At 39.9% G+C, this 26765-nt stretch overlaps 1 protein-coding gene across 7 annotated transcripts in view; it reads left to right on the top strand.

The window, feature by feature from the left end:
• IQCE (IQ motif containing E) overlaps positions 1 to 26744 on the top strand; it is a 29816-nt gene extending 3072 nt beyond the window's left edge. For 2 of the 7 annotated variants that reach the window (XM_027738477.2, XM_039383658.1), the window contains exons 4-22: positions 9 to 149; positions 443 to 574; positions 1545 to 1615; positions 2207 to 2320; positions 2919 to 2969; positions 3542 to 3612; positions 3844 to 3916; positions 4308 to 4357; positions 6891 to 7048; positions 7549 to 7604; positions 7920 to 8128; positions 8722 to 8826; positions 9572 to 9674; positions 10980 to 11075; positions 11318 to 11341; positions 12204 to 12299; positions 13310 to 13440; positions 13907 to 14025; positions 18232 to 21636. In XM_027738477.2, coding sequence (XP_027594278.1) covers positions 9 to 149; positions 443 to 574; positions 1545 to 1615; positions 2207 to 2320; positions 2919 to 2969; positions 3542 to 3612; positions 3844 to 3916; positions 4308 to 4357; positions 6891 to 7048; positions 7549 to 7604; positions 7920 to 8128; positions 8722 to 8826; positions 9572 to 9674; positions 10980 to 11075; positions 11318 to 11341; positions 12204 to 12299; positions 13310 to 13440; positions 13907 to 14025; positions 18232 to 18362 — 1931 coding nt within the window. In that variant the 3' untranslated portion in view covers positions 18363 to 21636. Of the gene's footprint in view, positions 1 to 8; positions 150 to 442; positions 575 to 1544; positions 1616 to 2206; positions 2321 to 2918; positions 2970 to 3541; positions 3613 to 3843; positions 3917 to 4307; positions 4358 to 6890; positions 7049 to 7548; positions 7605 to 7919; positions 8129 to 8721; positions 8827 to 9571; positions 9675 to 10979; positions 11076 to 11317; positions 11342 to 12203; positions 12300 to 13309; positions 13441 to 13906; positions 14026 to 18231; positions 21637 to 22130 lie in introns of those variants that run through there. The other 5 variants (XR_005564430.1, XR_005564429.1, XM_027738475.2 and 2 more) reach the window with 5 other exon arrangements.
• Positions 26745 to 26765: the final 21 nt, after the last annotated feature.

Raw genomic sequence — 26765 nt, 5'->3', positions numbered from 1 at the left:
TGCTCCAGAGTCTCCCTACAGCTCTAGCACACAACTGTATCCCAAAAAAGCTGCAGCTTGGCGATCTCTGCAGGGAACGGGCAGTGCATGTTCAGAGAGTGCAGCTGTAAAAAAGCCAAGGCAGCTGTGGCTGGAATCACTGAAACAAGGTAATAGTATGGAAATTAGATCTGCATGTATGGATAAAATTGGGGGTTGTGGCCAGCTTAACGTATAAACTCTTAAAAAATAGAGTTTTATTTGATTAAAGTTTGCATAGGAAGTCATTTCACTATTATTTATTTGGGAGGTTGAAATTATCTGATCTTGAGTGTTGGAATTTATAGAGGGAAAAATTAACAGCATCTGGAGCTTTCTATGTTGCATTTGCTCAGAATAAATCCACACATTTAATTCACAATTAGCCCTGATTTTTGCATTTTTGTTCCATTTTTGTTGGCAGGAATGAGCCATCCTCTGAAATCAGATGTTGACGTGGGGCATATGCGAACCAACATTTCCAGTAGCACTCCAGAATATTTGAAGGAAGCTCTAGGAATGAAGAAGCCAAAACATTCTCGTTCTTCTAGTAATGGTAAAGTCTGCAGTGGTGTGGTGGATAAAAGTTAATGATATTTTTCCTCTGTAAAAACACACATTACTTAAGATCTTTGCTTCAATAAAGCAAGAGCCATTTCAGTTGGTTAAAATATATGTGTCAAAATATCATCCCTGGGATACTTTTTGAAATTTCTAAATTGGTTAAGGCAGGGGTTTCCAATTTATTTTTTTTTTTGAGCAATGAATCACTGTTAGCTTTCAGAACTTCTGCAAATTGCCATGCATTTGCAGCTGAAAATGTTGCAAGTATAATATGGTTCAATGGGACAGCTGTAGACAATTTATTGTGACTTTGCAAAACATAGTTTAGGAACCAGTGATAGAAACCATCTGCTTGCCTGAAATTCTGTGTAATTGACTCCTTTCACTTCTTCTCTAGAAAGTGTTTTATTGTGTGGTTGTGACGTTAAGATCAAATGAGTTTTATGAGAAGAGCAAACTTTAATCCTGCTTTTCTTAAAGCAGAACTGTGAACTTAAAAATTCCACTTCCATTTAAAATGACACCTATATTTCTACTGGTAATACACAGTTTCTGGCCACTTTTGAGGTTGATAGATTATCACATGTTAAGCATACAGAGAAAAGTGGATTCTGGACACCTTGTAGAAAATTTTTGTAAATAATAGATTTGTTGGGATGAGAAGACTTCAGTCTTCTGTGGAGTTTGTATCTTTCTTGAGATAGATATTTTAATATAGCACCAGAGAGAAGTAATTAGGAGAAATTGGCTGTAAAATCTGGCAGAAGTTTCATATAGCTACACTTCCATTTCACCTCCATTTCTAAAATTAATTTCCTTGCTGATTTTTCTTCTAGGAAAAAAAAAAAAAGCCTAGTTTCCAGTTTGGTGCTGTTCTAGATATTTTTCTTTAACTGTAAGATTCCTGACAAGTTAAAAATACCTCTTTTGGATCTACTTATTTTACATACCCCTTTCTGTAGGCTACATTCCTGGAACTCCTGACTACAAAGAAAAAGAAGATATGTATGATGAAATTATAGAACTGAAAAAGGTACAGTCTCTCTGATACTCACAGAAAAATTCACAGTCTCGTTCCTCCACCTGAAGGTGCCCAGGCTTTACTGCTCCAGAATACTTTGGTTTCTACAACTGGGACATCCACCACGTTTTTTGCATTTGTAATGTAAGGCTTAACTAAAACTTGTGTCAGACTGAGGCAGTTTCATTGTTCTCATGGTGTGATAGATGCTTCTGAGTGCTGGATGTGGAAGCCTTGAAGTGTAGCCAGTGCTGAGCCCCAACCATGGCCCTAGCTGGATGCTAAAAAGGTTCATTGCCTTTGGTTTCTTTGCCCCCACCTCCTTTTTTTTCCCCCTCACCTTCCTGTCCATTACCCATTTACTGATCACACTTTAACAGTTTGTCTGCTGAGGTGAGTGCAGTGTATGAAAGATGAGGACTGTCACCTCCCTGATCTGTCAGCCCTGCTCCAGTGGGATGGTATTTTTTCGTTCTTGTTGTTGTTGTTTGTTTCTCTTTCGCTTCACTGTCACCATCGTCATTGGATTGTTACTGACATCAAAATGTGTGTTCCTATTTCTGAAATGTGAAATGTGCTTTCAATTTTTCTCCCCTCTCTTAGACAATACAAGCTCAGAAAAATGAGGGAGATCGAATGAAAACGAAGCTCCGTCGACTGGAACAGGAGAACAATAGGAAGGATAAACAGATTGAACAACTGTTGGATGCTTCCAGGGTGACTATTTCTTGGGGGGATAGAAGTGGGACAGAAGAGTGCAAGTCTATTGCATGTTGACCCCTAGGAATGATGAGCTTGAATATGAGAGGTGGCTGGTTGGTGCAAAGGGATTTCTTTTGTGCATCTCAGCTCAGTTCCAAGGAAGATTATGCCATGCAGTGCAGATAAGTTCATTTAGCAAAGATACCTGTAATTTCTGAAGGTACAATGAAAATGCTGTCTCTTTAGGGGCCCACTTTCTGAATATTTTGCCTGAGAGCAGAAGGGAGTTAACCTCTTGCAGGGTGACCAGTGCATGCAGTCAGTCCTGAGACTTGACCAGGAAGCAAAAGAGCAGCCTTATTTTCAGACCCACAAGGCTGAGAAGTGTTTGTGGTTAGACTTAGACTTGAATCCCACTGAATTTCTCGTGGCTGTCACTTCCTGTGTGCAGATCTACAATAAATGTGCTAATATTGAATAATGAGCATAGGGACTTCAGAATTTGGTCTGTGAAGTGACTGTGGAGATGAGTAGGTTGGAAAATTCTGTGGGAAGAGCCAGCAATAGAATAAAGTAGCAGGGTTGGTCACTTGCTTTCTGTCTTGTTTTTCAGGGCTCTGAGCTGGCACGAGCTTTATTAGAAAAGAAGAGTGATAATGGATGGGTAATGGTTTCTTCATTATTTCTGCTTTCATTTTTCCTTCTTCCTCTTGCCAAGTTGAAACACTACTGAAAATAAAATGAAGTAGAGAAAAAATAAGCAATTAGGGAATCATGTAACCTTTATCTCTGTAGTCAGGTAAAGTACTGGTGCTTTGTCAACCAGTAACAAAGATCTAGAATTAACATTATTTTAGGGAGCTTTCTTTGTCATTGTCTTGAGTCTGTTTAGGGAGTATTCTCCCTTTTATTTGCTGCTTTGAATAGGCAAAGGTATAGGAAGGTAATAGGCAAAGTTGTTTTTATTTTACAATTGTGTATAAATATTCTTAAGCTGGTGACGTTACCACAGATACAAATTAGGGATCTGATTTCATTAGATCTTTTCATTAGATCATTTCATTCTCTTTTTCACAGGGTAGCAGATATGTATGATTACTAAGTACTGAAGCATGTAGGAATAAGTATGTCTTGTTAGGTACAATTTATAAAGGCAGGGCAAGATTGTGGAGGAATAGAACTTATGTGAAGAGACAGATTATTCAAGGACTCATGAGTGTTTTATTCTTTCTGTAGGTGGTCAGTGGATTAAAGCAGAATATTCTCAAGCTTGAACAGCAGTGCAAGGAGAAAGACAACACTATTAAGTATGATTTTGTGGGGGCAAGGAGTAGAGGCATGAATTGGATGAGCTAATAAACAAAATTGGAAATCCATATTATTTTGCATTTGTGTTCTTATATTCCTTAAGACATTTTAATAAACTGCAAGAATGTATTAGCAATTATAAAACACCCACCCAGAAACTGTGAACCAACAGGTACTGCAGTGTCTTTGCTGGTCTGACTGGGTTATTTTTTGTATTATTCTATTTTCAGTGAATTCCAGGCAGACATGAAGACCAACAATTTGGAAGAAGTGAGGTTAGCTATGGAAACCTACTATGAAGAGGTAGGTCTGACAGGTCCTTCAGTGCGTGCAGGAGGGGAAGCTGTTCAGTTGTTGAGTCCAAATATAAAGGGAATATTTTAGATAGGTTTCTTACAGCTTAGCTGCACCTATTTTCATAGATATTCTCATAGCTCCAACTGCATGTGCTGAAAAAATGTTTTCCTTCAGTAAGTTGAGCATGTTAACTAAAAAGGGCAAATAAAGAAACTACTGTACATCCCTAAGTGTACTGTCAAGATGAAAGCCAGTGTAACAGTAGCCTGATTTTCAGTGATAGCATTGTTACCTTTGCTACTACCCAAAGTCTTGTTCTGATTTTCACCTAGTGAATAAATCTGTGCTGTGGAAGCTGACATTGCTAATGCTTCTTAATGGAATCTGTATTTCACAGGTTCATCGCCTCCAACTCCTCCTGGCAAAGTCTGAGACTATGAGGAAAAAGTATGTTTAATTCTTTTGAGGCAAATATTTGCATATATGTGTTTGATATATCATCATGTACTACTGTAGCTGATGGAAAACTACTACAGGGGAACAGTTTGTCATTTAGATTGCTGGATTTGCTTTTTGAAACTAATTTGGTTGGCTTCACAGCCTTGGCATATGTCTCAGTCACGTTTTTTTTCTTGTAGATAAATCATTTTGTGGATGTGGAAAAATACTAGAGCTATTTTAGAAGTACATGAAAGCTCTGAGAATTTATTTCTTAAATAAAATTCGTCTTCCCCCATAATCACACGTATTCTGGCATCACTGGTGATTGAAAAAAAACTCACTGGGTGTTTGGCATTTTACTCTTGAGTCAGTTCTGCATCTTGCTCTAAGGGTGTGTGCTGCAAAGAAAGGGTTTTTGGAGTAAACATTATTTTTCTTTAGTACAGACAGACAGACTAGTAAGTCCCTGTGAGAGAAACTTGTGCTTGTCACTGGTGTGTGGGTGTGTCAGTGGTGGTGAGGGTGAGCAGTCTATAGAAGCAATAAAAATCAAAGCACAAAGGCAGAAGACAAAGCCCCAGTAAGAGACAAATTAAAAGCATCAATGCAAGTGCATGTTGTCCAAACTCAGAAGAGGGTAAGAGTGTCTGGTGGGATAGGAAAATTTGTTACCCCACCACTTCAAAGTATGCTTGACCTCCTCATGTTAACTACAGGCAACCATCTTAATGTTGGGTGTAATTATGTAGATTGATAGAAACATATGAGAACTCTTTAGAGTCATTATTTATACTGCCTGTGTTTCCCTAATTCACTGTTACTTGTGGCTTAAAAACTGCAATTTGTTCTGTCACTGTTTTTAAAAAAATAATTCTCTCTTTTGGCTCAGGCATGCAGTGACCAGCCTCTTGAGGCTGTAAGCCATCACACCTAATTTATTTACAGGTGAAAATGAGTCATCAGGTCTCTTCCTTGTCCTCATTTATTCATAGCTTCAAAAAGCAGTGGTCAGGGCAGTCTCCCTCCATTAGGTGACTGTCAGTCTCTGCTTGAGAGGCCGAGCACTGAAATAATAAATGATGTTGAAGGTCAGGGCTCTGGCACATAGAAAGTATTGTAGGAGAGTGTTTCTTTCATGATGCTTGTCTACATTATTTCTGGCTGAAGTGAATGGCATTTGGCTCCTGTTTTCAGTGTAAATGCTAAAGTGTGATTATTTATATGTGAAGCTGTAGAATTCAATTGTAGCTGGAAACTAGGCAGCCTTTCAAGTCCTCAAAATGGTCTGCAGTTCTTTAATTTAGGTTTTGATGAGCCTAAAATAGTGTCACTCAGTGGTATGGTTATGATTTCTATCGTTTCAGTCCCTGCCTGGTTTTGGTGGTGTGTTGTGTTTTGGTTTTCACTCTTTTTTTCCTCCTGCCTGGGACAGCTGTATGAACAGTCATCCATGACATCTGGACAGCCTTGGTTTTTTATGTTTTCATTTCCTTTTAATTTCTAAAAAGGAGATCAAATTCAGCTTCTCACTCTGATATGCCAACTGTAGGCTGTCTCCTGCTTTACCTTGTAATTATTCCTGTGGGTGGGATGTAAGATTCCTTCACAAACTGTTCTGTGTTTGTCACTGGTAGTGGCATTTGTCCAAAACTAGATCCATCAGTCATTTCAGACCTTTATTTCTAGAAGTAATTTTTTTAAGATTTTTCTCATTAGCAATGAAGAACAAATATTTCATATTTAAAGTAGTTATAACACATAGCAGGCTTTCCTTTTTCTCTTTTCTTTTTTCTATTTCCCTTTTCTGATGTCTTTTATTCCCCTGTTAGCTGAATTCTTCAAATCTGTTTCAAATCTCTGATTGATTGAAACATACCTTACATGAAGAAATTTCTCTGGGGTTTATAGACGCAAGGATAGTTTTTCTTACATTAGAGCAGCATTCCCAGCTATCTGAAAACACACTTGTGTGTTGGATTTGTTAGAGAGTTGTTCTGTGTGTGTACAGCCCTCTCTCTCTCCCAGTCTCAGGTTGTTTGTTAGGTGAACAACAGCAGTTTAGAGCACGCAGGTCTCTGTGCTGAACAGTTTTTTGGAGGAGTCTCACAGTTGACTGAAGATAAGTGGTTTTTAAATCAGATTCAGGGTGCTGGTAAAGCTTTATAAAGGTGGTTAACAAAACAAGCAGAAAGCAAAATAAGCAACACTCATACAGCACCCTTGTTGATGTGTTAATGAAACAGAGTGGGGGAGGAAGTGAAAGTAGTAAATGAATTTTCAAAGTTTTAAAGTATCTTCTTCCTTTGACGCAAATTAAAACAATTATCAAAGTGTTGAGCAAGATGGTCTTTGCATGGGTTTTTTTGCTAAAAGAATAGATAACTTCCCAAGTAAAAGATGTTGAGAAATGCTACTGGGGGGAGCTGAGACAATTAACTTAGCCAGCTGACTTGAATAGTGAGGCTGCTGCACTCTTTTTAACACTGGTTCTTTGTTCTGTGCTTTAAAGTTAACTCTCTGGTTTGACCCCCTTTCCAAGTACAGAGGGCAGAGATACCCAGAAGCGACTGAAGGCACTGAATGCTGCTGTCCTGAGATTGTCCAGGAACATCAAGGAGTTGCAGACTGAGAATCGGAGGCTGAAGGAAGATCTGGATCATGTGCTGAGCAGTTCTCCTCCTCCCAGTAAAACAAAAAGTATGTGCTGAAAAGTTGGTGAATGTGGGACAAGGGATTTAGGTAACAGCTGAAAGACGTTTGGGAGCAGGACCCTGCAGTGGTAGAAATAAGGGAGTTATTACAAAGGTGAAGATTTGGGAGTGGCAAAGGTTGGAATGAGAACTTCCTCACAGGAGTCTGACTTCTGAATGTGCTGCTCCAGTCAGACCTGCATTTCCTCTATTATTATGCCTGAGAATTCTGAACTGGAATCACTAGAGGATTTAGCATTGCACTGAAAAACTGTTTTTCAGTTGTTGAAAGCTGATGAATGTGAATGGTTTATATTGATTTCTGAGCTAATTGGTTTAGAAGTCACATATTTTAAGCCCATTCTCCTTTTTCCATTGGTATATATTTAAAGTTGGCATTCAAAGGTCTTCAGATGGTCTTTCTGTATGGACAGAAGTTTCAAAAAGCGAGAACAATGTTGACTCACTGATGTAGCTACGTGTTTAAAGCTTTGTTATTGTGTTTAGATTATAGTGAGTGGAGCAGACAGAGGCTGGTGAGGCGGATTTCGGAACTGGAAAAGGTAAGTGGTTGTGTGGCCTTACCTGTCTTGGAGCAGAAAATGTAGAACCACTGGCTTGTTTCCTTGGCATGCCACTGCTCAGTGTATCAGCTGTGTGTGCTCTGCCTCACATGTAAACTGATGTCTGTAGCATGTGCCCTTCCTCCCTGTTTTCTTTGATCATATTTGTCACATATAGATGCACGTTTTAGAATTAACTTTCATTTGATCCTTTCTCATGGCCTAACTAAAATTTTTTTACAGTAAATTTGAATTCCCCCCCCCTTTTTTTTTTTTTTTTCTTTTGTGTTTTCCATGTAAATTTATCCTGCTTAGAAAGTATGTGCCATGGAGAGCACCAGGGTGTCACCAGCAGACAGTGATTCATCACAGTTGCCTGCTGTGGCATCTTCACCTTCTGTAGACCTGGATCATCCAGCCCCCCAATATATAGACCATGTTGAGGAATGTCATCGTCTCCAAAGGGAAGTGAAGAAACTGAAGAGTGACAGGAAGGCACTTCAAAATCTCCTACTCAGTAAAGAGTAAGTGTGACTCTTGTCTGGGATGTTGTTCTTTTGTAGGTGTGAATTATTATTTCTGATCACGTTATGAAATAATGTAATAAGTACTTCACATTTTTCAGCAAGAAAATTAATTTTGAGGGTCCCTTCAGCTTTTATTTCAAATGCATCTTCTAATCCTACTCTCTTTGTAAAATCACGTTGCAGAAAAAAAGGTCAGAGGGTGGAAAATGAGAATTTCTACTTGTTTCTCACACGTTTTTCAAGGCTTATTTTTCTGCCAACCGCGCTGAAAACCCTTTGATGGATTCTGTGTCTCTTTATGCAGCACTTCTTGCAAGTATATTGTGCTGTAAAAGTTTGTGGGTTTCTTTCAACATGATTTGTCCTGTGTCACTTCTGAATGAAGATGCATAGTGAGAGCATGTGAGGAGGCCTTTTCCTTCTGAACAATGTGTGCTTGTGTTTTGTTTTGTTTAGAAGGAAAAACTGAGCATTTAGTTACTTTACAAATTCGAGAAAAGCCATTTTATTTAGAAGTTTAAACAAAAAGAACTACTTTGTGGAAGCATGAATGCCTTAAGTATCACTTAGATTTCCTTATTCCTTCGAAGATCAGATATCAAGCAGTTACTGCAGGCTAAGGCTGAAGTGGAGCTGGAGCTGCAGAAGTGGCAGAGTAAGATGGAAGAAAAGAGTACGGAAGAACAGACTTTAAGGTATCACACCTTGTGTTAGTAGATCCTTTCAGAACCAAAAAACTGTTGAAGTATAATTCTCTTTTGAAGTGGCTCAAAATCCATAGGAGTTCATCTGAACTGCAAGAAGCTGGGAATTCTTTTAAGCAGAACTGTTTTGGAAAGCAGTAAGTTACTGGTGGAAGAATTCTGTAGAGTGATTTTAGAGGAAGTGGAAGACTAGGGAGTAGAGTAAAAATAAGAATTAAATTATAATAAAAATTAATAAGATAAATGGAAATAGCTACCATGTTGGGCTCAGAGATGTTTTCTCTAAGGAAAAATTGTATCTTTACCTTAGCCTGTGCTCCTAGACCATTGCCAATGTGTCATTCCAGTTGCTCCATGTATTCTGTATAACTGTGAGTAATAATCCTGTGTGAGGGTGTCAAAAAAAGGTGACTTCATAATTGTTTTGTAAGAAAGGAGTTTGACTGACAAATATGAAACTGTAGCAGATTTAGATGTATTATTAATAGTATTAAGAGTACCACTGTAACCTTGGGACTTCTTAATTTTAGCATAAGGCTGTGCTGTCACAACTTGAGAACTGATGTTACATGTCTGTTACTATGAGAATAGATATTGTTATCCTGAGAAGTTTCCAATTTTGGCCTTAAAAAAAAAAGCCCAAAGCAACCAAGTGTTATGAAATAGGTTCAGTATTTTCAAAGCAAGAACATCAGAAAACTTCTAGCTATAAATATCTTTACTTTTCCAACCATAGTGAGGAAATCCAGAACCTGACGCAGAAAGTAGAGAAACTGGAGTCAAAATTGGAGGAAGAGAAAAGACAAATGGCAGAAGATACAATGGAAAATCTTCATAAGGTACAGACACACAGTGTGTGTGGTTTGGGGGTTTTTTGTGCAGTCATGTTAAGCTCATTTCACTAAATACTACTGGGAAATTATTCCTGGGGATTTTGATTGCACTTAAAAATAAATAGACCCTGAAATACATGTAGTAAAAAATATGAATAAAAATGTCCACTTGCTTAAGAGGGTTCTGGTTTTTGATATACTGTGCAATTCTTTAGAGTCTTTTTTTGTGTTATAGGCTGATGGATGCTAGAGGATGTTTTGAATACCAAATAACTCGAGTCTTTAAAAACAGCCAACAAACAGCTCCTTTTTTCCTCTGCAGACTATATATATTCTTGGCCAGTAACCATCCATTTATTGAAATGTTCCCATTATTTGTAATTATTACTAAGTTCCTACCAATTTCTCATTTTAATAGTAGGTTGTCATTTTTAATATGACATGATCCATTTGCTAAACTTAAGCCTGTAACTCGGCATTTTTAGGTTATAAATAAATCCTTTTCATGAAATCAAGAGGTTTTTTTAGAGTCTATAAAATCTCTTGTTCCTCTATTTAAAATTTTACACCAATACATTAAATTAGTCTTTTAAACTTGCAGCTAACTTTTGTTTGGCAAGTGAGATGTGACAATTAGTGTGGGATAATTAGGGATCAAAAGGATCAAATGGTTGAGAGGTGGAATATGCAACCACACCTCAGAAGAAATAACTGGAACAAAATCTTGTTTTGTTCTTGGTTTCTTTCTTTGTCCTCTAATTAATTTCTTCAAGATAGAAGAGTAGAGTTATGCCAACTTACACAAAACCCTCTGTTTGCTCAGTGTCAGACAAGGCCAACTAATCAGTAAGTTTAAGCAGATAATTATGGGGCTACAGTTGCCAGGATGAGACATTAGAGAATTCCCTGGTTAATTAATACTTGTCTTTCCTGGAGAACTGCAAAATTAGGTAACCTGACATTTCTTCTCAGTCTGTTCATAACATACAAACCATTTCTGATCAACAAAGCAGTGAGTTAGCTGTGCCTTAGCAAAGCATAGAAAAATAGGAGTATGTGGAGATGAGAACTTTTCCATTCCCATGCTCTGCTAAGGGCTAAAAAGGGGGCAGGACTGTGTTTCACTGTAACACTCATCTGGATGATGGGTTTGAACATGAGCAGGGTTCAGAACTAAGAGTTTCCTCTTGAACTTCCTCCTGCCCTGCAGGCAGGATGAACTCTGGTGCTGATTTTCCTGAGTCATTAGTAACCTGTCTCCCTCACAGCTTTGTGTCTTGACTGTACTTACTTAAAGATTCTCCTTTGCAGTCTTCACCAGTCTGCACAGTTAAAGGCAAAGAAGATCACAGGGAAGAACAAGCAGCCAAAATCATCCAGAGACACTGGAAGATGTACAAAACCAAGGTGAGATTGTCCTAACAGGGAACAGCGAGGACATGCCCCTCTGAATTTTACTCTTTACCATCTGTCCACATGTCTTAAAAGATGAAAAGGGTTTTTTTCCTTAGGTTTGTTGTTTGAGGTTTTTTTGGGGGTTGGATCAAGTATTTTCTGTGTGTTTTAATTGTTGGGGAATATTTGGAATGTCTTTATTAGATAAAGCTCATATATACTTGTGGCATTAACATGAGCATCTTTCATTTCAGAAAGAAGAAATTGCTCTGGATGAGGTAAGTCTGTTTACACCCAACAAAACAGTACAACAGATTTAATTTGTATCAAAGAGCAAACAAATAACTTCAAAGATGTTTTTACCACAGTGATGTTTGTTCTTCAGGCTGGCTTATAATCTTCCTTCTGACATCCTGGTTGTGTTTCATATATCTTGTCAGTGATTCTCTTTTGGTCTCAGATTTTCCTTACTTAGTACCTTCTGCAAGATGAATGTACTTCTGAAAATTTTGATACAGACAGACAGGAATTTTTTCTAAACTAGATAATTCTAATAATGCTTTAATTTTTACTGTGATGAATCGTCAGAAAGATTTGAAGTAGGATTTGAAGTTTTTGCTAAGGAGAGATATCTCGGAGTATTATGAAGAAATTGGCAAGTTTGTCAAACAAAGTCACTTCTTCATAAATGTTTTGCAGAAAGGTTTTGATTAAACTGTTTTTTCCAATAGCCCAGTGTGGCATCTTGTGTTTGTTTCTTCTAGAACATTAAAAATCCCACTTTCAGAAATTAGTCTTTACATCTAAATGCTTCTTGTAGACAACAACCCAGTAAACTCTCTGAGTGGAGGGGAAAGACTTACATTCAGTGTTATCACCACAATGATCTGCCAGGCTTGGCTTGGTTTTTTGATTGTGCCAGAGCATCTCAGAGCCCACTGGGTAGCCAGAGCCTAATATGGAAATGGGAACATGTTGCTGTATTGGTTGGTGCTGGCACTTGGAACTTACCTGCATTTGATAGGAGCAATCATGAGCACCTCCCAGATGGAATTTAAACCCTGGAGGTGACCCCAAAGGTGTATGTCTGTGGGTTATCTTTCCAAGAAGCTAATATCTTCTTCCTTCTCTCCCTGCTAGGCAGTTGTGGTGCTGCAGGCAGCTCTCAGAGGACATTTAGCTCGACAGAAACTGTTACTGAATAATGGGACCCATGAAGCAAAATCTCTCAACAAGGTAATTGTGGGGCAAATGGGTATCCCAACATCCCATTAGTTTGCAGTGTAAAGGACTGCACTTCCAGGCTTGATTCTCTGAATCACCTGGTGATGTTGTTTTAATGTGGTGGTTGGCAACTCCACTGTAATTCTAGGAAGATACTGAGCTCGTTCCCTGGGCTCCCTTTTCCACCTTCTGTAGTTCTCACTTTTTCTCAGAAGTAAAGCTATAAATTCTCAGTGTTGTGGACTGTAATTGGGTCTCTTTTATTCTGGTTCTCCCATCAGCTAATAATGCATTCCTTAATTCAGAGTGCTATTGAAAACTTCACTTGCTCTCAAGTGTTCACTACTGGATCATTGTAGTAATAGATAAACTTTTGTCACTGAAGTTCAGAAATAAGAATCTGGAAAGCATCTTTGATTAGATTGAAAAATAAAGGAGTCTTGATGTGCCATGCTCAACCAAAGACTTAGTGTCATCTGTCATGTTCAGCTTGCTTCAGATTATTTAGTTCTGCATATGAAAAAATTTCCTTACCAATTAAATATTCAGTTTCTGTAAATGATTTGCCAATTTATATAAACATCCTTTGGACCTTTATCAGGCCAAAGTTAATTTGTAATTCTCCATCCAGGTTGTCCACCTGGTTGCAATTTATTTTGGCAAACTGGCCCCATGTAGTAGGACTGAATACTTTGCTTGATAGCACAGAAGATAGATCCATTATGAAGGTTGCTTTACCTCCTTCATCTTCAAAAGATTTCCTTCCTGGAAAATAAATGAACTTTCCTTGCAGGTGTCTGCTCTTTCATTAATTGAATGCTGGTTCTTCAAAGCTTGCATGATGATCAGATTTGCGTTTCCTGCTGATTTAGTCCTACAGAACCTTAAAGACTGCAGACCAAAAGATGGGAATATTTGTTCTGCTGCCACTTTCACAATCAGGAGTAAGATTGTGAAAGGTTCTGTCAAGCTTCTGTGCAATCTGTAAAAGGTCAGTTTTCTTTAATCTGATTGCTTTGCAGAACTCCTGCGTGTCTTCCATGTCAGACTCCTTGAGCTTGTCCTCTGATTGTGAGGAGAGAGATGAGATTGTGACGTTCATTCAGTCCATTTTCAGGGCTCACTCAGCACGTACAGTTCTGCTTGAGGAGAGGTAAGTGAGGGGTAGATATTTCTGCAACATGCAGTAGCAAAATTGGTTTTATTAGAAGAGAGGAGTATTTGTTTAACAGAATTTTAGTGTGGGTTCCTTGGCAGAGAAAGAGAACAAGGCCATTGTTACAACAAAGACATGGGAGAGCTTGCTCCTGAGAAAAGTCAAAGGGCATGCAACTAAAAGGAATTTTGTAGCAACAGGAGTCTTTCCATATCCTGCTGCATTTTCTCTTCCATAGCAATGAGTAGAAGTAAAGTAAAATAATTACTCTTTGGAAAAAAACAGGTTGCTGTTGCTATCAAACAGATTGCTAGTACACTTGCTTAATATATGAATCTGAAGCCCTGACATGTACAAGTTAAGGGTTATGTGGAGGAAGAACAGGGGAAAACTAGAATACCATCAAATGACTTAGCTCAGGCAGAGTGCAGTGGTTTGCTTACTAGAGTGTGTCTCTTTGCAGGTCTTCTGTGTCCAGTGCACCAAGTGAGAAAGCAGATTCTGCACTTTACAGTACAGAGAAGAAACCGGTCTCAGCAGCACTCCAGAGACCTCCTTCAGTCCTCATGTCGCCTCTTCCTGGTAATCTCATTTCCCTGTGTTCAAAAGTGTGTGTGTTTTGAGTGGGTGCACACACAGTTTTATGGAGAACATCTGCACGTGCACACACATGTGCAAGTGCACAGTTGTACTCTGTGTGTGGGGCTTAACTTAATGACATGTTGCTTATCCTGGCACGTGCAGTTCCTTACATAAAAAATAAAAGATCTGAGAGTACCACTACCAGCTTCCTCACAGTGCTTTGTGTTTTTGTCACAACTGTGGTTTGGAAAGTCTCTCTGGTGCAAGTGGTAATTATTTGAGGAACATGGTGTTCCCCTGTATTGCCTCTTTAGTTCCTTTTCAGCCCTCCCATCCCTGTAGCTGTAGGATGGTACTTTCCACTACGTTTTTGGGCCCTTAGCCATAGACAAGCTGAGAATGTTTTCACCACCCTGACTTAGTTTCTGCAGAAGACAGACAGACAACTGGTAAAAAGAACCATCCTAGGCAGCCATGTGTGTTCAGTCACGTTTTTTTTCAGCAGTCTTCAGTTGCTGCAGCGAGGGGGAAAAATGAAGTCCTGGATAACCTTGCCAACTAGTACTACTGTAATACAAACTGAGAAAAATCTGTCTTTTTTATGGCTCTTATGCCATTTGGTTTTCTTCTTGAATTCTTTATAGCTGTTTGTGAGAAGATGGAGTTAAAGCCAAAGAGGCTTTTAGGAGGATGTTAGAAGTCCTGAGTGGGAAAGGCAAAACAATGCTGCAGATAAGGCAGCTTCAGACATGCAGCTTCAAAGGAGTTAAAAACAAATTGAAAAAGGTTGGTTCTGTCCAGAGTGGGATATTTTAGGCTTTAATGGACCAGTTGGGAGGAAAAAAAGAGCAACTTTGAGTGTGACCCGAGAAACATTGACTTGTTTTTTGTCGATGAAAAGCTGACAGTCCCTGCAGACTTGCTCAGAAACAGAGAATGCTTTAAGCAGCTGAGGCTGTTTCTCTAAGATAGGAGACAGGGAATAAGCCAGATTTGCAGGGGTTGTGAAAACAGAGGTCACACTTCAGTAAAAGAAAATGTGTTTAAGAAACTTAACTGTGTTCTATTTTCAGGGCACATTCCACTTTGTGAAGGAGTAGGTAGTGCTTGCTTCTGAAGATGTTTGAGTTTTGAGTGATCTTAATTATGTCTAGTGACAGTATCCAGGAAAAAAAAAGTGCTGCAGCACCCTGTTTTGCCTGAACTCTACTGCAGTAGTCATTATTGGCATGCTCTGTGTAAACCTAGAGTAAATCAGTTGTGAAATTCTACCCAAAGAGGAAGAATCACTTAATTATGCTTAGTGCTTCTAAGACCCAAAGAAGGGTGTAAGATGAAGCTTGTCTGGGAAACGTGGTCATGTGAATCCCAACAGAGCACAGTCACTGTCTGGCTATGAAGTCTCCAAAGCTAAGTTTTATTGCAGATTATGATGACAAATTGATGAGTGAAGAAGTTTTGGAATTGTTTATACTAAAAGTGATAGAGAGGAAATCATGAACTTTCAGACTTTCTTCCTTGCGGTCCTTTACTGGTGAATATCAAAAAGGAGAGATTGGGAGCAAAGCAGGGTAAATTTGCTGCTGGTTTTAGGAATATGGGAGACCTTTTCAAAGTGTCTGGGATGAGGATAGAATGTATCCAGGTGGCTTATGGAGAGGCATACTGGGTATATGCTTCTGTAGCTGCACAAGTGCCCAAAGACTGCCTGACACTAAGCTCTCTGAATTATTAGGTCCATAATATATGGTGTATTGGAGTGTTTAACCAAACTGTCCCAAATGAGAAATTAGGAAGGAGAGCATTCTGATGTAAATGCCACCTTTCTGAAGAAATGTGACCCCTTGGTGATCTGTCTGGTTGTTTGCCATGTCAATTCATGTAGCTTAAACTAAAGTTAACCAAAAGTCCACCTCTGCCATTCTGAGCTCATGACTGGGTTTTGATGCTGAATTGGGATTTCCATGGTCATCCTGCAGCTTGGAAACTACTTGAGACAAGGAGCTTGTTGAGCAGCTGAGTGATTTAAAGCAATCAGATTCTTTTAGCTTTTAATCATGCAACTGGACAGGCTCTTACTTCATTTGTCCCAAGTCCAAACTTTCATTTTGTGACCTCTAGGTCTTACAATGATCTTAAGCTTCCAGTCAGTGTATATATTGCAATAAGTCATTTCACTTCACTACCCTTCCAGCACTATTTTGAGAGGAATGGGGAAGATAAAAATGTGTTTTAAAAAACCTTTTGTACCTGCTAGAATGAATGTATATAATCCTTGTCTAGCATTGCAGACTTTGGATTCATTGTTTGCATCAGGTTAGATGTCTCTGTATTTTCTAAAAAAAAAAAATAATTAAAAAAATCTGGTGTAGCATTCAGTGCTGCTTTGCTTGTCTTCAGAATGTGAACAGTACTTGGAGATTTTATAAAGCCATGTCTGCTGTTTCCCATGAAATGGAACAGATATTAACTATTCAGTCTGCAAAATGTGGTGTTTTGTTTCATTCTGTCAGGGGAGTGTCAGGAAGGAAGAATATGTTCTGTACATGCACAGCAATCTCGATTAAGGGCAGAATTTCTCTCTGCTTATTACTGGCCACTCTGGCTACGACTGTTAACTTCATTTGAGGCTTTCTTGAAATCATAATGAATTTACATACAACCCTTAACTCTAATCAGTGCTTAACCTTCACAAGCACAAAGATAAAGTTGTCTCTGAAGTATATTAAATTGAAGATGAGGACAAGAATCTCAGACATCAAGAGCAGGATATAATCAAGAATGGTTGGATAATATTAAACTATTTCATGTATAATATGTTTATTGTTGGAGTTGCTGCTTCTAGTTACCATGCCTGCTTCTGGAAGTTCCCTTTGTTCCTCTGTATCACCAGAGCTACTGTCTCATAAACCTTCCTGAAAAATTCTGACATTATTTGTTGACTGATGCAAAGAAGAATTTCACTTAACTAGAAAGTCATGTGTTTCTTTGCTTCTGTAGGCTGAGGTCAATGTAATGGCCTGTCTTCATTCCTCCTTGCCATTCACAGGCTCTCTGTCTGTCACTCTTTTTCTATTTCTGGGCCAGTTGTGGTCCCCTTTCTTTATTTCATATTCCAGTTTTTATGCTTGTTCTTCCATACCAGGAGATTTTTTCCAGTGTCAGGAACCTCTTATTTCACTACAAGACCTGTGGCTTGTGTGTTCTCCTCAGGTAATATTCTCTGTGTGCCCTTCATTTCAGGTCAGAATCTCAGTGTATGGCCTCTTGCCTGCTTCCCCTTCTACCACAGGTTGTCTTGATTAGTTTTCTTCTCTGGGAGAGTCTATTCAGATAATTTATATTTGAAACTGAAAAGTGGAGCTGAGGGGAAAATATTGTGCTAGGAGGTATTAATAGCTGAGGGGAGGATATTGTGCTGGAAGGTATTAATAGCAGTCATCATTTAGTTCATAGATCTCTTGTAGAGGGCAAGCTGCTGGTTCTACTCTTCAGGTGTTAGGGACTTTGTATGGGTTCATTTTATCCCTCTGGTTTTCCAGTGTTTACTGCAATCATTAGGGATCTATCTGTTCATGCCCTGAATATTTTTTCACACGTTGGAATGGATGAGACACATAGAAACACACATCCAGAAAAATGGCAAAGAAGGAAAATTAAAAAAAAATAAAGAAAAACAAACCCCATGATGTGGCCACTGTTTCATTGTCATTACAGTAGTGCAGCTGGTGAATAATATTTTTGGTATTTTACAGGTATAAGGATGAAAGACAGTGGCTGAGAGCTTCTATCTCTCTTTGTGTCCATTTCCCTTTGCTCCATCTGTATTCTCATTGTTACCTTTCTGCATAGTTTAAGCTTGGGTCAGTTTTTCCTTTTCTGGGCGTGTAATAAATATTTGGTTTTATGACCTGCGATGGCTTCAGTATCAAATTGCTTTACTTGGTGGTGTGTAACCACCTGCAGAGATTTAAAGGCAGTAAGACAAATGAGGTGTGGTCGGTCTGTCAGCTCAACACTGGCCATGCACGGCTGGTTCACTAAGGAGAGCAGGAGCAGCTCTGCACAAACAGATAGATCAGGCTTATCCATACCTGTGGGTAGGTCTGGAAACTCAGTGACTCGGAGAATATCACACTTCTCAGAAGGGCTTGTTTTTGTCAATGTTGTTTATTGATGACCTTGTTTCCTCTGGGATCATTTCAGCCAGGTCTTCTGAGGGGCCGTCCCATCCTGCTCCCGCCCTGCCCGGGGATGAAGCTCACTCAGACGACTCGGATGATGTTGTTATTGTGTCTCCTTTGTTGCAGATGAAGAAAAGCTACAGCCACTTTTAAGTTTTGGTGACAGGCTCTGGTGATCTTGAATTATTGGATTCACGAACAAAACTATTTGTACCAAGATCAGGCATGTCAAAGATGAAGAGAGGAGGAATAGCAGCCCCTTTTTAATGGCAGTTGACATTATTTCAGCCATTCTTTCATATGGCATCTCTGCAGACTTCATGGCTAAAAGCCACTGACTGACTGTTAACCTTACCCTGGCGCACAGAGAGTTTGGATTTAAAAACTCAACCAAAACACTTTAATCTTTTGTTTCACAATGAGGATTGTAAATTCAGTTGACAAATTCAAGTGAAAGCAATAAAGCCTTAAGCTATTCCATGTCAAACAAAGTTTTGTTTCAGATCAACTAAAAATATAATTTATGTAATCAGAAAGCGGTTAATGACGTGACTCCGATTTTCAGCCTGTGTATGTGGAAGGATACAGCTGGTATTTGTTACCTGGGCCTCCCTATTTAAAAATTTTACTTGTCATATTTTGTATCTTTTTTTGTTTATTTTTATACTGAACATTTACAGACCTTGTAAGCCATTCTTCTGTCATAGGGCCATTCTAGGCCTACCGTATCAGCTGGCTTTCCTTATTTATTGCTTTTTCCACGTGTGCTTGCGATGATGTGTATAGAATGTTTTGTATTTGAAATGTCTGATCACATAATCAGATTTTTGGATTTGTCAGGGCAGGTGTGTAGTGGCAGGAGTGTTCTGTGAAGGATACCCTTGTGACTGCTTTCTGCTTACAGATCACAAATTTGAGTTCATTATACAGACTCATCTCTGAGATGTGAAAACATCTGACATAGGAGGTAGGACTGTCTGAAATGTTCACCTGACTGCAGTGCTGATGCACTGAGGGGAGGAGCACTAAGGTTTTAAGTCTGATGTTGCTTTGCTGTGGTTGATACCTCTTCCCAGTACTACCTTTGCCTGTGCACACCTGCACAGTGGGTCCAGTCAGAATCTGGGAGAGGGATCACATATCCACCCATATCTGTCTCTGCCAGGCTGGTGCTGGAGAACATGGGCACTGCCTACTTAATTCTGTGCATTGTGGATTAGGATGAGTATAATAAACAAAACCTAATCCATGCAGTTTGGTTTGGGAACAGAAGTGGTAGGTTGGATTAAGAAATTAAGACTGCATCCAGAAACAGCACTGACAATAACATTGTCCATGGAAAGACCAAAGACCTGGCTGTGGAGAATATAATCAGAGGGGTCTTTCCAGATCTTCTGTGCAGACTGTACTTTTTGACTGGAGAATTCCTACTGTCACACCAACACCCTTCAAAAGCATTAAAATGCTTGTGTGGGTTTTTTTAATCGTGATATTTATTGAAAGGAGAATTTAATTTTACATGCACACAGTGAAGGTTTGCTGGAAACCCTAATGGTTGCTTTGTCACCAAAGAGTAATAAAGTCTCCTGTAAACAGAAAGCACACTCTTAAATATAAGATTTTTATCACCTTCTCTTTTTTAAATTAAAAATCAGTCACCACTGTTTTGCAGAATACCAATAAGTCAGGGCTGTCTCAGTTCTGTGATTTCAGTGAAGCACTATCTGAGGCTTATCAGAGTTTGTGCCAGTACTTGCAGCCAAAGAGGAAACTGGATGGCTGCAGCACAATGCAGCTGATTTCATTTAATCCCATCGGTGGAAATGCTGCCTGTACTATTTCCAAAGGCAGTTCTGGGAGCTCTCCATACCCAAAGCAGCCTGAAGAATGTCATTTGCACTCCCAATGGGTAAATTTTTCCTGGCTGTACTTTGGTCACATGACTGTCATCTGCAGAAAGGATAAAAAAATATATATAAAATAAAAAAGGGATAGAATCCTCTTGGTAGAAGCTGAGACCTGCTTCCCTCTGTTTCTGGAAGTCATGTTAAGAAGAAGGGTCATTTTGCTAAATGGAAGCAGAGCTGTACTGAGTTGCCTGTGTATAATATTTCAAGTCTGTAACTGGGGCTCTGTCATGGATCTCTCCAGAGAGAGTAACTAGAGCTGAGGACTGACACATTAAGGGAAGGGTATGTAGTGTCAGGACCCAGACTGATATCAAATACCTACCTAGCTGTTATCCTATAAGGAAATACTGAGACAGCAAATATAATAAAGATGGCATTCTTTTACTTTACTGTGCTGTAATGACCAATATGAAAGCATTAGGAAGTTGATACAGAGCAGGAAGATTTGTTTTACCTGAGCCTGTGACCAGCAGTAGAGCTGTCAACAGACAACTTCTGGCATAAAGGGGAGCTGGTATCTTGGGATGACCCAAAGGCACAGAATCGGGGTGAAAAGGATGAAACATTTTCTGGAAGGGGTGAAAATATGTCTAGAGCTTTCTAAATTTGAGACTGCTATTTCCTAGGTATCAAAAATCTGATACTTTACTTGAGATGGGTTTCAAACTAATATTTTGGTTTGGAGGAGAACTTGCTCACTGCACAATGAGTTTGGTGTGGAACAGTAGGAAGAGAAACCTCCACAGTGTCAGTAGCCTTTAACATGGTTGTGTTGTGCACTGGAATGGAGTGTGTTGAAGGGAACAGTGGTGGACACAAGGTTTTGTTCTGTGGTTATCTGAATGCCAGCACCTGTGGGAAGAAGTGTGGAACAACGATGGAAGAAAAAATTATTTGAATAAATGGCATTTTTCCTCAACAGGGAGCTGAGGACAGTGAAAATCAGTGTGGCTCAAACCTGTCAAAATAAACCCAATACAAACAGGCTGTTTCTGAAAAGTAAGTTTTCTGTAGAAAGCCCTGGAAACCTTGTGGGGACATCAAGGTCTTGAATTAAAATTAAATTCCACTGTAGCCTATGTAATCTAAAAGCACACTTTCCATTCTGTTGATATGGAATAATGTTTCCAACTTAAAATCTTTTGCAGTGTTTAGTTAGAGACTGTGTGTGCGTACAGAGATTGGACTTTAATGGGACATTATCTCTCTTGATCTCTTTTTGCCCTTAAGTGCCTTTGCCTGTAAATCTTTACTGAGGCATCCAGACATGAAAACTATGGTTTTTTGCATAGCTATAAAAATAATCCCTGCACAGGCAACTTTTAATGTAGTCAAAATGGAAAAGGAGTAATCTTGGCATATGAGAGCACCATTAATTTTTATGATCTTTTTAATATTCAGAACTGTGCAAGTATTTTATGTAACTTATTTTGGGATCCTTGAAAAGCTAACACAATTGCAATATGTTTACTCCTGATTGTTGAATTTTGAAATAAAGTTTGTATATGAACAGGTGATGTGTTTGTGCTGCCGTTGCTGTGTTTGCATTGCCCCTCTGGCCTCTGCCGGGTGTTCCTGCTTTCACTTTGCACCTGGATTGACCTTTTATCCCTGACTGTTTTCCTGAGCTTATAGTAACAAGGTAACTCAGAAACATGCAGGGTGTGGAATTTCTGCTTCAGTACATGCTTAAGGTTGTCCCATCAGGAGTGAACGGGGTTCCTGACCAAAGCCTGGTGGAACTGAAAGAGCTGATGGACTTTTGCTTTCAGTCTTGCCGTCTGGTGTATTATAGGGATGATCAGTGTTGGAACTCACCAGGGGCACAGAGGTTCAGTTGTGCTGTAGAGAGGCACAGGACTGGGACAAACTGGTCTGCCAGCAGCTGTGGGAGAGCAGGAGTCTACAGGTTTCAACTCTCCAGTTTGCTCAGAGTGTATCCCCTAACCTCAGTTACTGTTGCTGTTTATGAAGCTCTGGAAGGAACTAGGACACATGCATTCCTTTCCAGGTCCACTGAGAAAGCCTTCAGGGACTCCCAGGAAAAACAAGCCTTATGCTGCTCTGTGGACATAGAATATCCCTTTAACTGCTGCCGAGACATGGGAATCCTGCAGTCACCTTCCTGTCAAGCAGAGTCCTTGTTGCAGGACTAAAACAGCTGTAAGAGTACAAGATGAAATAGTCTGTGTTTGATGAATATGTTAACTAATTTCACTTTTTTATTCTTCCTTCTCTGCTCTACTGACATATTCTCTGGATTTCTTAAGACCAATTTTGGTTTTAAATCCTAAACACTGGAGGTAATCCATGAGGCATGAATGGAAAAGTTTTGATACTATTTCCTGGAGCAGACTAGCCTTGAATTCAGTTGAAAGCAATTAAATGTTTGTAGTTGTATTAAATCATAATTTGTCTTCATCTGAAGTCAGAATGCCCTTGACTCTTGCAAGCTCTGCAGCATCTGTTTATGGAAGGTTTGTCAGCTGATGAATTGCTTTCCCATATGAACTTTTAAAGAGGGGAAAAAAGGTTTCATTTGATGGGCATCATTGAGACCTGCAAAGAGCAACATTTCCATGTTAAACTCCGGGTTATTGGTGGGAGGGTTTTCAGGTGTGGTTGGTGGTCAGGTGCTGCATCGGTTCCTCTGATGTTTCCTTCTAATGTTTGCTGAAGTGTTTCTCTGCTGGTAGAGACAGCACCTGACATCACCTTCCAGATGTTTGCCCTGTTTACAGGTGTGTGTAAGGCACGTGGCTCTTGGTTATATATGGCTTTTAGCACTTGTTCTGTCCTTGCTGTGCACAAAGGAATAGCCTTGAATGGTGAGTGTTGCTGTGTTCTTACTAATTACACTCTGTTGTAGTCCACTGGTTAAGTTGCTCCCCTTGCCCCTCTCACAGCCTGTCTTTCCCAATTTCCCAATCGCCTTTTTCAAATCAAAGTGTGTGGATTCCCACTGGTCTCCAGGACAGCATTTGTGTTGTTCCCCTCACTAGAGCTGTGTATAAACAACCTTCCTCTGCCAAGGTGTTGCTCAGACTGTAACAGCTCCCCTTCTATTTGGGAGGATTTTGCCAACACGCCTCACAGACACGTTGTGCCAGGTACCACATAAGCCCTTGTAGGGCTTCTATTGTTGGTAGTGTGAACAGATGTGTCATAAAATCTTGATGCTCAAAATGGTCTGGGGAGAACCAGGAGGGACATCATGTCCATTGTCAAGGGCTGCTTACTCCCCTCTCTATCAGCCAGATAATCCCACACCTGGATCTCACTCCTCTCCCTTCCTCAGCCCGTCATCTCTGCTTCACTAATGTAACAGAGCTTGAAGGTTTTTTCTGCAATATGACTTCAGGGATGAGATACTGTAAAATCTGTCACTTGGTTACAGTGCTGGTTTTAAAAAGACTGTGTTTGAATGGCCTCTAGGTATATGTGTGGAAAATTAGAATAGCTCTTAATAAATGGGATTGTCCATGAATGCCTGTAGTACAACACTGTGCACAAACATTGCTTAGCATTGCCATTATCTAGCAATAATCCTTATTTGGATCTTACACAAATTGTGGCAGAACCTTCTATTTATCTAACCTGGAAATTTTTCCTGAGCAGGCTCTCTATAATTTACTCACAGAATTGGCAGTTTTCTTCCCTCTCTCGGCAGATATTTAATAGCCACATATTGCATTTCCATGCTAGTAAACCTTCATTATTATACAAAGTGTACCAGAATGTTATGAAGAAATACCTTAAATAATTAAACAGAAACTATGAGTGACAAAACAAACCAACAAAGTCGAATTTAAGCTGTATGACTCTTTCCTTTTTGTATTCACTTATTTGCTAATTTGCTGAACTTACTGGACTGCAAATAGGTCTTGCTGTGATTAGAGAGAGTTTGCCAAGTTCCTTTGTAATTGTTTCTTTGCAATTAACTAAATAATAGAATGTTCTGTGTGGCTCTCTGGGGAAAGGAGCGGGCAGGTGCTTTTGCAATAGGATTTCCACATCTTCCACCCATTTCCCTGGAATTCACAGAGTTTAAAAAGACTGGTAGAACATGAGAGAGAGAGAATATTGCCTCAGGACTGGAAATGAGAGAATTAACCTTTTCTTGTGCCGTTTTTGAGTTTGCTTACAGTGTTTTATGCTGGCCCTGGTAGTGGCTATTCTTTGTGCAAACCTAAAAGTCCCTGGGAGGATGTCAGAGGAAAGTAATGAAGACCCGAATGTTCCTGCCAGCAGATGCCTTCACTCAGGGGAAATCCTTCAAGCTGGGAGGAGAAGTCAGCTGGGAAGATCCCTGGCAACGTGGCTTTGCTGGGAAGAGGGGAGGCTGAGGACTGAGCTGCTGTGGAGGGGGCAGCAATAACTGGGGGAGGCTGGAGAGCAGCCCTGGCTTTGTTATTTCCTTTGACTTTGAGCAGAAAATTACAGAGGAAGCCCTGGGAGGAGAGGAAGGGTAATTTTAATGGAGGCACAGTCCAGCTCAGCGGGAAGGAGGCACAGCTTGATGTAAGGGCAGAGTTTGTGGAGTGGCAGAGCCAGAGGTGTTGCCTAACAGTGGCAGCTGAGTGCAGAGACATGATCGTCTCACTGACCTCCCTCTGACTGTCCATAATTTAGTCCCTGTCTCAAGAGGGTAACTCACCCATCTGCTGGGACTCGGAGTTCAAATTTGCCTTTTTTGGGTTTTTTTTGGATCTGTATTTTGGCTAAAACCTTTTGTAGCACGTATTAGGTCTGACAGTTGGGAGGACTCCTCACTCCACAGTATATTGAAAGCTGAATTATTTAATTTCAGAGTGAATAACAAAAGCTGAGGATATGGGATTGCTGTTTCAAAAAGTGCTCTCATTGCCAGCATCACATCAGCAGTAGGGATGTCTGCAGTAGAAAGAAGCTTGTGAAGAGTGAAAAATGCTACATTTCTAGGAGTGCTTCTGCAGACTGCTCGATGGCCTCACGAGGATGGAGAACAGTGCTGGCTGCCTTATTTTGGAGGTTTAAACCAGTCTGGTTTATCTTCGTTTTCTTTAATTTGGAGTATTTCATGTTTGCCCATTTTGTCCAGTGATTCTTTAGCAAAGCCACTGTCAGAGCAATTTAGTGAATGCTAATACAGCTCTTTGGGTTACTTTTCAGCAGGATTACCGGTGAACAAGCTGACATTTGCAGTCTGCTTTGGTTGACTGTAGAACAGCTTTCCATGCAAGGGTGATTTACTGTTAGATTTTGTTCCTGGGATGTCACAGCAATGTCATGTTTTGTTCATTTTGCTTTGGCGAAACAGAGTGAACCTATTTGTGTGGGAAGGGAAAAAGGCTGCTATAATCTAAACATGAGAACCCTGATAACTCTCTTGTTGTCATGTAATTAAGAATCACCTGAATTGAATCAAATGCTAGACATCCCAGGATTGCAAACATTGCTTCTGGAGGTGGTACAACAGGCTGAAGTGCCTTGCAATGGAAAGTATGGTTGGTGCTGGATCTTGTGGTTTGTCTCTCATTCCTATTTTGCTGAATCCATTTTACTCTTCTTTTCCCCATATCATTATAAATAATTGTGGTGGAGAAATGAAAACTGTTGATGCCTCTGTTTCTCCATAATCCCAAATGCTCATTCTACTATAATTTAATCCAGTTGTCTCCGCAGCAAAAGGCCGAGGGAGAGGCATGAACACCAGCACTGCTGAGCTGCTCCCTTTCCCACTTACCCCTGTCCCCATTATGGTGCCTCAAACTGGGTCTGACACGCTGGTGTCGCACCCCCACGTAACAGCATCCAGCTTTTTCTCTCGTCTGTTCCAAAACATTTCATTTGGTTTGATTTACATCAACTCCATCGAACAGGATCTCGGTGTGGAGTGTTTGCTGCATCTGCTTCTATTCCTTGTCCATCATTTGCTGACGAAGGTACTTGGCCTTGCAGCCCAGTGGGGGTTTTGTGTCATTCCAGAGGCAGCAGTAACATCTGCAGGACAGATCCCAGCCCTGGGTGTTTTAGCGCCAAATTGCATAAACTCTGTGCCATAAGTGGCTTATGCAGAGATCTCTCACTCCCAGCGAGGTCTCTCCGCTCCTTGTCTTTGGGATTTTAGAACTGGAGGTGAAATACATTGGATCACTGGCCTTTAAAATAATTCCTTCTTCATCCTCGCTGGCGTTGTGAGAAAAAAAAATTAAAATAACAGGGAAGAAAACTAAATTAGCTGATGTTGAGCTGTCCTTTTGCAGAAAATAAACCCTTTTCTTGGAGAAAGCTGGAGGGGAGTTGAGGTCTTGTATCTTGTACCCTCGTATATCTTGTACTTGGGCTCACCCTGCGTGGTGTGAACCCTCTGACGTGTGCCTTAATGCTATTTGGGAGTGATAAGATTTCCTTTTAGCTATGCTGATAATACTCATACGAAAATCCCGTCCCAGTCAAAAGCTATTAAAGTTGATGTTATATTTCAGAACATCAGCAGAAATATGTTTATTTGGTCTCCTAAGGTGTTAAATAGCCTATTTTGGCGTTTTTTGCTCTCCTTATTTATGAAACGCATCAGTCGGGACAACATGAAGTATGAAATCCTGGCTGCGCTTGGGAAAAGTAATAAAATCATACTTGCAAAGGAGATGTCTCCATGATATGT

Source organism: Pipra filicauda, unplaced genomic scaffold (assembly GCF_003945595.2).
Source record: "Pipra filicauda isolate LSUMZ 115617 unplaced genomic scaffold, ASM394559v2 scaffold31_size4109673_pilon, whole genome shotgun sequence".
Taxonomy (NCBI): domain Eukaryota; kingdom Metazoa; phylum Chordata; class Aves; order Passeriformes; family Pipridae; genus Pipra; species Pipra filicauda.
Note: the sequence above shows the minus strand (reverse complement) of the source record. Positions and strands in the feature narration are given on the sequence as shown.